At 38.9% G+C, this 11,045-nt stretch overlaps 1 protein-coding gene across 1 annotated transcript in view; it reads left to right on the top strand.

The window, feature by feature from the left end:
* Positions 1-8: 8 nt before the first annotated feature.
* The window catches only part of LGR5 (leucine rich repeat containing G protein-coupled receptor 5), a 92,542-nt gene continuing 81,505 nt past the window's right edge, over positions 9-11,045 (top strand). Inside the window, exon 1 of the mRNA XM_026061762.1 lies at positions 9-121. Coding sequence (XP_025917547.1) covers positions 45-121 — 77 coding nt within the window. The 5' untranslated portion in view covers positions 9-44. The remainder of the gene's footprint in view (positions 122-11,045) is intronic.

Here is an 11,045-nt window from a genome sequence, read left to right as displayed (position 1 = left end):
GCCCGCGGGGCTGCCCGGCGCCGTGCCGCTGCGAGCCGGAGGGCATGCTGCTCCGCGCCGACTGCTCCGACCGGGGGCTCACGGCGGTGCCCGCCAACCTCAGCGGCTTCACCGCCTACCTGTAAGTGGGGGCACTCGCGGGCGGGAGGGACGGAGGGGAGGGAGCGGGCCCCGCGGGAGGGCCCGGCCCGGCCCCCCGGCCGTGACAGCGGCCGCGCCGCCTAGAAAACACCCGACTTCAAATAAGTTTGTAATCGCTTTTTAATCAGCGGGCGGGTTGTAAAGCGTTTATGGGTGTCTTGCTATCTCGGTGCCCGGTGCGGTGCCGGGAGGATCGCCGTGTGATGTGCCGTTTAGAGGGCAATTAAGAGCGATTGCAACAGCAGAGCCTCGATTAGATCTGCAGGGACGTTATCTTCACCTTTGCTTCCCGGGACAGAGCTTTGAACTGCGGCTGCCGATGATTTAATCTTTAACAGGTCTCCCCTCGGGTTGAGGAGAGGCAGTAAATAAAGCGGGCTCGCAGAAGGAGGCGGCCCGCGCCCCGAGCGCGATGCGGGGCCGCCGCGCCGGCAGGTGGCTCGGGCGGCGAGAAGGGAGAAAGCGCTCTGCCAAGGAAAAAGCTTGCTGGGAGATTTTGTTCCTTCCTTTGGCTGTGTTTTAGCCTCTCTTGGATTTTGTACGTTGAAAGCGTTAGTGCGAAATCATAACTTTAAGCGTCCTTTTTTTACCGATTTAATACACTTCTTGGTAGTTACATGCCCCATAACTTGTTAATTTAATCCTTATCCTACATATCCAGCCTATATTGTATTGGTTTCTGAATGTGTTGGTCCATCCATATGTTTTGACATGCTGTTGACACACTTGCTGCTATGGTTACTGTAAAGATGCTTTTAAGGGATTGTGTGTTTGTGGTACCAGAGCAGTAATTCTGAACTCAGTTCTCCCTTAATACCGTACTTTGAAGAAAGACATAAGAAAACTTACACTGCATCTAAGAAAGTGGATGAAACTAAACTAGAAATGGCCTTCCTAAGAGAAGAACTTGACAATATAGACAAGATAGAAATGCAGTGCAACCAGTAAAATGTAACTATTGTGTTAGGAGAGAGCTTAGGTTAGTGAAAATTGCATTGGTTTAGAAAGACAATAACAACTGAAAAACTTTTAAAAATACTATAAAAGTATTTTAAAGTAGAGCAGAGTTTTGGCCATATACAATACAGACACAGACTTTAAGACATACATGAAATTTGCCACTGGTTTCAGAAGTAGCAGGTGAGGATTTGGGGTGTGAGGAAGACACTTGTGATGCTTTCTGGTGCTTCAGAGAGTCATAACCAGAAAAATAGGTAATAAAGTTATAAACATAGACTTAAACTGTACTTAATATAGTACTTCTCTGGAGATATTCAAAACCTGCCTGGACACGATCCTGTACAATGTGCTCTAGGTGACCCTGCTTGAGCAGGGGGGTTGGACTAGATGATCTCCAGAGGACCCTTCCAAACTCAACCATTCTGTGATTAATCAGTGTCAAGAAGTAGATGCCCCAAATACGTAGTTTCTTGGAGGAATGCTAAAACTGGAAAAACTTTTGGGGGCCAACAGTTTAACTGTTTTATGAAGAAAGAGAACATAAATGTGCATGATGATGCCAAAACACCACTGCTGTGGACTTCTGCTGCTTAAAAGCTATACTTCTCCAGCAACCTGCTCCTGCAGTAGGATGGTGGCCTGGTCCACGTTTTTGTTTTTAAATTCTCTTGTCCTTCAGCAGGGGAATGTCTTTTTCCAGTGAAGAATTCCGTGCTGTTCAGTCGCATACACCCTGAAGTGTAAAAGCTCCCCTGCAGGATAGAGGACTTTTAAAGGACCAATGCTGTATACGTGCAGTATTCCAGTCAAGTGCGTGAAAGACTGGTGCGTACACATAGACAGCTACATTTACCCTTTTCCAAATATAACAGGCTGTTGTCTTTGGTTTGATTAATTATTGCCTAATTATGCAGAGCTGTAGCTCTCCATGCCCTCCTTCCATAAAGAACTGTCAAGTCTCTTTTTTTTTTTTTTTTTTTTAAGATGGTTAAGCAATGGCAAACTTTAAAACATGCCTGCTTGTTACAGAGGTGTTTTCCTCCTTGAGCATGATAGTGGCCAACCAGATGCTTCTTGATTATAGATGTTTTTCCAGATATCTTTTTTTCCAGAACAGAAATGTCTTTTTCCACAATGACAATTCTTACTTCAGAATAAAGCAGGAGGTTAAAACTATGTGCTCACATTAGCTCCCCTTCCAAAAAAAATGCTTCTCTAGTAGACTCTCTTCTTGTATAGTATACTCTTTTGGCCAGTAACAGTTTGTGGCACTGCCTTCTGTGAAGTTTGGGCTTTTAAATTTTTTTCTAAGTGTCTGTCATTCTTATCATATCTGGACACTTATATAGAAGAAAGAAAGATAAGTGATTTCTTGGTGTGCACTGGAAATCATGTGAAAAAATTAAGTGAAAAGTCAGTTCAAGTTTGTTTTATTTTGGGACAGATGCATACAGTTAGTAGACCATGATATATTATGGTCACTGAATTCTGTGTGTTCTATATGATGGTGCTCCTGCAGTAGAGCTAAATGAAATCTACAGATGGACCTGTTACTCATTTCTGCACTCCCATTTAAATCCCCAGAAAGCAATTCTTCTTTCCCCATTAAAAATCTTTTTATTTATGTTTACATATATGCCACCATGAACTATTAGACTTTCTAAGAAAAACAGAAAAAGAGAATCCAGGAGTTTCTTTCCATTCCTTTTTCTTCCTTTACTTCCAATCTAAATAACATACTCTATAAATGTAGTTCCCATTGACATTAATGTGAATTCCATGTGCTGATGAAGGGCAGCGTTGGCTCTCTGTTTCAAATTAAGACCATGTCACTTCCCTGTCAGTGCACAGTAGAAGGAAGAAGCCAGAATCTACAAGTCTTTTGCACATGAGACCCTCATTAATTCTCAAACCACGCCTGTGAATTAGTAAAGTATTATTACCATCTACTGTGATGTGGAAAACTGAGGCAAAGAATGGCTTGTTGAAAGTTAGAGGTAAGTTTATGACAAAGCCAGTAATTAAAGACAGGATGCCTATCCTAACTCCATTCTTTAACCGCAGGCTCACCCTACTTCTCTGAAATAATTACTCATTAAAAATAGTGTGAAATCAGTCAGCTCCTATTTAAGAATATTTAGTATGACAAATATTTAAAAAATCTGCTTTTCATATCTCATGTGACAACAAAATGAAAGATAGCTCTTAAAGATTTTGAGGGTCTTTGTTGCATGCCTGGATAGTGCAGAAAAGTAAATTCAATTACAAATGCCAGTGCTGTCTAACAGCTCAAATGCTGCATTCTTTGTGAACAAACCTTCAGTGATTTTTGTGGTGAGGTTAGCGTGGAACTCTAAGTGGAATATTTTCATAATGTTACCACCTTAAATTGTCATTTGTGTATGTATACATGTATAAATATTACAGCATGTGGTAGGTCACCTTTTCCTTTATAATTTACTTAATGAGTTATTTTGAGTTAAGTACTACTTGCATTAAAAAGTTTGATTTGGAATACTTCATAAATATGCAAGGTATTTGTAATATTTGGAAAAATCTGATTCACATGACTCTTAATTCTTTCTAGAAATAATTTGTTAAGAAGAAATTATTTTCCAAAACTATGATAACAGTGATTGTATTGCAGTAAAATCTATGAATATGAAATCACCACATATTACAAGGCTTTTAACATATTCTTCTTCCAATAAATTTCAGAATTTTGGCCTTCCGCTTCATTTGTTTCCATAATAATGTATTTGATGATAATTATTCCTGTAAAGCATACTCACAGATTTTAATGTTCTTAAGCATTAGAAAATGTTTAAGAGCAATAAAAAGAAAAAAAATGATACAATTGGGAATTTTTTGTTTACTTTTTGAAGGTAAAAAGTACATTTTCAGAAATTAACAACATTTCTGAAATAAAAGTTGGTTGTTTCTGTGTCAGAGGAATACCTCAAAACGTTAAGATCAACTCTTTGGGGAAAATATACATTATTTTAGTCATTCGTTCCAGTCTCTCAATGCAAACTCAGTCTTGCCTATCTCTTCATCTAAGATATTTTGGGAGAGATTGCAGGTTTTTCAAAGAGATCAAATAGCAAGGTATCCTCTTATGTAGGAGCAAGCTTTAGAAGCTTACAACTTCCAGATCCATTGATAGGGTGTAGGTGTTAGGTAGCTAGTAAAATACCTGCCTTATCTTAGAAAATACTTCTTTGCACAGCTACAAACTTTATAAATCATTTTTCTTCTTTCTACTTGAAATAAATTAAATGATTGCCATTTGGTTTCAGTGAATAATCTGAATATTGTCCCAGTTAAGGATGAAGGTAAATCTGATTTAGAACTTAGTGATAAACCCGCTTTTTGAAAAGAAACAGAGCAAATTCCTCTCTACTCTTGGCCATAGGAGGTATATAGAAGTAAAACATATGCATAGGAGGTGCAGAAAACTGAAGAAGTCACAGCCTATTTAAAATACAAATGTTTGACAGTTTTCAAAGGACTTGCCTTAAATTCAAAATACAGTGTATCAACTCAAATTTTATTTGTGTTCACAAAATGATATATATATATTTTTTAATGCATTAAAACTGCATTTAAGAAGGGGATGTCACCCTTTCCACTTGACAATACCATGCTAAAGAATAACTGTTTGCACTGCTTTCTGAAGAGACTTGTGCTGCTCAGGAGGAAAAAACACACTACTCACACACACTACCTCTCTCCTTTGTGGCATTTGCTCTGTGAAAACGCTGCCTAAATTGACAGGGAAAAGGAAGCTGTCTTTAAGCTAGCAGAGTATAAGGAGCTGGCAGGGTGAAGGCACCTTCAGTTTGGTTTGGTATCTGAAGTGCATAGGACAATTGGCCGGGCAGAGGGAGCCCAACTCCAGCTGAGAACGCATGCACTGGGCTGACCTTAGCAGTCAGCATGCCGGCAGAGATTAGGCTTTCCTCAAGTGCTCCCTTGTTAACCCAATCTTTTCTCCAATGTCATTTGTCTTTCTAACACTGAAAATTGCTACCAACTTTGCAGTCCGGATTGCTTTCTTCTATTCTATGTTTGTTGGCCAAAGATAATATTTCATCCACATGCACTGCTTGCTTAATTCTTTATTGGTCTTTTTTTTTTTTTAGTATTTTCCCTGACTTACTCCCTTGAAGTGTCCAGCAGATCTGATTCTTTTCTCTGTGAAAATCATGGTGAATAAGGTGTGGTTCCTTTGGCTCCAAGTAAACTGGCTGAAGGCAGAACATGATGTGGTCTTTTTGACGTACTAAAACAGCTTTAGACTTCAGCTAAAGGAAAATACCCTAACCTCTTTAAAAAGAATGAGATGTGATCAAAGCATGCCTACTCCTCAGGGATTTAGCAATTCATGTGGCAAATCCCTATACTCCATGCTTGGTCCTCCTTGCTGAGAAGGCCTGAGTGACTTCGGTGCAGTTTTACTGATCTGGTGTGAGAAGTTTCATGCCTGGAGAATTATAAAAGAAATAAATGCAGTCGGAGAGGGATAGGACCTGAATTGATGTTACTGTTACCTGTTGAAGGAATGCTACCCTCTTGCCTCTTTTGGTATAGGGAAGTAAAAGAAAAACACAAAACTAAGACAAGCGATGCACAGCTTGTACCATACATGACAGTAACTTGTGGTATCCCTACTTTTATTCTCAAGAAGCCTGCTTTTTTCTAAAAGTCTACAGGCAACAGCTTGGATTTTTTGAATTAGAGACTTGGGAATGAGCATTAAAGCAGCAGCACCCTCACAGAAATACCATCCTGGAGTATCTTTGCCATTTAGATCAAAAAGACCCATCAGCTGCTGCTCAGAGGAGTGATTACTCAAGCTGATGGAGCACAAGCCAGCTAGTGGTATAGTAGGCACAAGCAATACCTGGAACTCCATGCAGGAGTGAAATGGCATAGCAGTGCAGATCACCAGGAATTCGTACAATATGTCTCCAGCTTCATAAGGCATTTGCTGAGACAGTACATTCTGTATCAGCTTCCAGTTTTACTCTTTTGCTATATTTTATTATTTTTTAGCTATGAGCATCTGGGTTTGGGGGCAGCGGCCACAGCACCGTGTTCCATCCCAGAAAGGAAAAGTTGCATTTTCATGATTAGACACTGTCGCAAAAAATAATTATTCTGAAAGCTAGTGTTATCCAACAGTGATAATTATAATAATCAGCCACTCCTAAATTAAGATTTTATTGGTAACAAATGGGCTCTTAGTTTGGGCCCAGTTGTATAATTTGGCTCTAGTCCTGCAAATACTTATCCAGATACTTAACTTTAGTGTCAGGAATGGTTCCACTGAAATCACATGTGCAAATGTTTGTAGGATTAAGGTCTTGTGTAATTTAAAAATGATTACTCCCTTCCCCAAATATGAACCCATTTGTGTGAAATGGTTTCACCAAGATGTTCTGCCACACTATCTCATTACACAGCTTGGTGAAGCATTATGTGTATCATAAATCATTTGAAAGCCTGTATTTCAAAATATTTTGAAATCTGATATAAAACGTTATTTAGTTTAATTTGAAAAGCACTGTTTTTCCACAGTATTAAGTTACTTAATTGCAATTAAGTAATCTTAAAGTCTTGTTTGTTATTAAAAATTGACAAAACATTTTGCATAGTAATACTTAAAAAAAGGTACATGCCTTCTTTTTGTACAGGAGATATAGTATTGTGTATGTGGAGATGTATATGTATATATATATTTTTTTATTTGCCCAAAGCCTATCAGCACAGTGTAGTCCAAACAAATAAAGCTCCCACCACACAAAACCTTTTCTTTCCTTTTTGCAGACACTTGAATAGATGCTTCCATTTTTCTTGAGAGTAACTCTGCTTACTAATTTTAGCAATCTTAAGCACGTGCAAAAGTATTTGCTGGACTGGGACTTAATTTGTATAACAGTTGTGTATAAATTTAACCTTTTCAGTCTTCATGGGTTTTTTTAGTGCTTGTATCATATAGCTTTTCCAGTAAGAAATGTGCAATAATTTGATTTTGCTGTTTATGAAGGTGGGGGGCAGTAAAGATGACATTTGGTATTACTACTTCTCTATTTTCTTCCTTTTTTTTTTTTTTTTTAGTTCCTTTACAAAATACTTCATTCTACTTTGCTTGAGGAAAAACATTATTGCACTGGTGTTGCACAGAAATAAAATCTCCCTAATCCTTGTTTCTGCAGCAGTAGGCATCTTACAATGCCAGTAGTACCATGTCTTCTGGATTCTGTGATAATATAAATGCTGGTCTAAGTGAATGAGAGAACAGATGTGAGATGATGTCAGCATTAAGGAAAGTGTAACTGCACTGATTTGGCATTCACTGAGTTTGTAAATGAGTCTCTGTGTGCCCCAAGGGGAGAAGTAGGTCATAGCTGGCAAAGGAAACAAGTAAGATAAGACAAAGCTTGCTCTCAGCCATCACAGAAAATTACCTGTTTTGAACCACCTTGATGAGTAGCTTGCCTTTGAGTCTTTTATCACTGATCAGTTTGGCTTAGAGGGCTGCCTCAGAAATTAAATCCTTCTGCTGTTGGTCTCACACATGCTGAGGTTGCGTTTGTGTATGTGGTAGAGGGCAGAACAGGTTGTGCATTGTTCAGAAATGAAATTGAGGGGAATGAGATTCATCCGCGTGTAGTCATAGAACCCAAAGGTCTTTAAATGCCTCGATTCACAGATGTTGCCATCTTAGATGAAGGAAGGAAAGGAAGAAATGTAAACTGCTTCTGGGAGGAAGGAGTATGGACAGGTAGTTATAGCCAGGATCTGGGTAGCAAGACCTTTGGGTTCTACTCCAGGCTACCGTAATGAAGTAATTTACAACTTTAAGTGAGTCACTCAACTTTTCTGTACTCTTACTCTATAAACTTACATGATGATTGAGACAGCTGTCTACATCTGAGTTTGACTAATTTGATAGCTGCTGATAAATGCTGGAGATCAGTAGATTAAAAACACTGAATGAGGTGCTAATTATGACTGTGACATGGTAAAATACAGTAAAATCCCAAAGGATTTTCTTCTCTTCTCTTCTCTTTTTTTCTTTCTTTTCTTCTCTGTCTGCTTTTCAGTTTTGCTCACAGCTATCTTCATGGGCTGAACTCTCTGATATGTAAGGTTCTTACTGAAACAAGTAAAATCCACACAGGCACCTGAAACAATATTTGACCTGCTGACAAGAAAATACAGGTTCCATATGCTTGGTGCAATACGGAAGTATTGCCTGCGCTCATGCTGAAGTTGCACAAAGACAAGGATTTGGAAAAGGGCCAAGAGAAGTGCACATTCAGCCCTATGACCTGCCAAGGGTCTCAGAGAGTAAATTCCAATCCTATAGTGTCCCCCCATAAAGCCTCAATATATTGACTTTCATCTGCAACACACAGTTACAGGAAGATTAAGAGAGGAGCAAAAAGTGCATTGTGAAGAGAGAAATGGCATGTAGCTTGGGAATCCATCTGTACTGGTCCTGCAGAGTAGCGAAATGTGGATCTCATCAGGCAGCTCAACTACTTTTTAAATCCTCAGGAGAAGTGCCACTAATGCAAAGCACAGTTTACATTCACAGGTACACATTTTACCCTTACTGTATAGGATGCAGTATAGGATACAGTTATCTTGGCATGGCTATTACCAGTCACGTTTGTGACTAACTGGCCGCAGCAGAGATAGCATAACACCTAAGTATGGTTGTGGTGGGGTGGAGAGTATGGTTTTGCAGTACTGCCACTAGGTGTTTTTAAAAATTAAGTATGGGGCTCTGTGAAAAAATAATTTGGAGGAAAATAAGGGGTTCACATGGTGTTATTTAGGTCTAGCACTGAATAAAGGACAATGTGATGCTCATGATCCTGAGGATAGCCTGTGGAAAAGCTCTGAGTACCTCAGTGTATGGAGGCTACATGTCTCTACCTGTTGCCTATACATACATAGAGTAGTGTGAACTGCTGAGTGCCAGGCCATTATCTGTTTCTGTCCAAGCAGAGGATGTGAAAAGAAAGGGCAGGACAAGTTTCTTGAAACATGCTACCTGCCTGAAGGCCAGAGACAATGCAGAACATAGCTAAACAAGTTCTTGAAGTCATGGAATGAAAGTTTTTAAAATAAAATGCTTACCAAATTCAAAAGGTAAGGGGAAAAAGTCTTTCATCTGGGATAGAAAATGCTGATGTGTAGGAACAGATAGATATATGTGAAAGAATTTTGAAGGAAAAGTATTTTGGGGATTATTTGGATGGGATTTTTTTGGAGGGAATGGAGGAAAAAGACTCAGTGCCAGATTCATCTCTGCATGTAACTGTGTGTGTGTAATTTAATGGACTTATGCCAAGAGAGACTTTAGGGGTTTCTGTGTTCTGCTTATTGCTAAGGGAACTAACTTGGTTCTGCGGTATTGGTACTGCTCAAATAAATTTAGTTCGAAAAATTTGAAGATTACAGAAAAGCATTAAATAATATCATTAAAATGAAGCATTTACTTCAGTTTGTTTCACAAATGTGCCAACTCTAACAGCTTCTTTTACGTTATTGCTGTTCAGGGTGTTTGTCTTCCTGAAACAAATAAAAGTCAAAATTCTTTTTAGAAAAAAAGGCTTTAAATGTACAGCCAAGTGATCATTATTGTGTTGTTTATGTCAGGATGTAGACTGTGCCAGAAGACTTCTGTTATATAGCAGAGTTGTGGTCAACTGTACAGACTTCCCAGCAGTTTGAAGAAGGTGGGATTTTCTTCTGTTTTTCAAAGTGTGTGTGTGTGTGGGGGGGGGTGATAGTATTCAGTGAAAACTGTGACAGATTTTTGTGGAGGATGCTTACACAGCACTGTGGTACATTCATTACATTTCTTAGAGAGAGCCATCCCGCCAAATAGAGTTATCAAAATCAAATTTCTCCACATATTAATGCCTCAGCTGTTCTGCCTTCAATTCTGTCTCCAGTCAATCTGTGAATCCTGCAGACCTGAAGCCAGATGTGGTCTGTTTTCTACATTTATCATCAATCATGGATATAGCATCTTACAGTCATGTAGCTCTATGTTCCTGCCTGTCTGACTATAGAGGACTGCTATAAGAGCATCAGATTTCACAAGGAATTTGCAATATCCAGAATCACTGGATGATATTATTTACAGTATTGTATCTCTGTGTGAGAAGTATATAGGGAAATGCTGCATGCTCTCAACATGCTGCTAGCTTAATCTATTCTGATAACGGTTTATGAAAACTGATTATAAACCAATTCAGTTCCCAGTGAAGCTAAGACCGAAACTCCTTTTGATTACATGGATTGAGCTCCTGGAATGTCACAATTTGCTTTATTGCAGAGGTTTCTGTTGGGTCGTGGTGAGTCTAATCTAAGGGAAATTATTCGCTCTTTATCCAGATATCACCATCTGTGGAGTATACAAACGGATTTGTTTTTCGTATTTGGTGAATGAATAACTGCCTAAAAGTACATGATGATGGTAATTGTAAATGATATCCATTAGTGGTTTTGATTATCTCAGCATAGAGAGCTTGTGCATTAAAAGTGTTCATAGCTGTTACAAGGCAGCATTGAAGTAGCTGTTCGAAAAACATATACTGATCAAGATTAGACCAAATGACAATCAGAAGGCTATGTATCACAGTGTAACAATATGAATTTGGTAAATGGCAGACTGTCTTAGCTACAGGAGAATGATAACAGAAAGACAAAGAGAAACAATACTCTTTCCCAGCAAAGCGCTGTGTCTCTGTTCTTTCAGCCAGTAATATCACTATGAACATTAAAGATACACGAAATACGTTTCTAGCTGTAGCATAGTGAAACAAAATCACACGTGGAATAAACCTTCTATCACTTCTCTTGCTGTAATGTGATGATGTTTATCAGAAGGGATTCCAGCAGCTAAAATATTTGGT

This window comes from Apteryx rowi, unplaced genomic scaffold (genome assembly GCF_003343035.1).
Source record: "Apteryx rowi isolate R43461 unplaced genomic scaffold, aptRow1 scaffold_185, whole genome shotgun sequence".
Taxonomy (NCBI): Eukaryota; Metazoa; Chordata; class Aves; order Apterygiformes; family Apterygidae; genus Apteryx; species Apteryx rowi.
The sequence above is the reverse complement of the archived record's forward strand: the minus strand, read 5'-3'. Positions and strand labels throughout refer to the sequence as shown.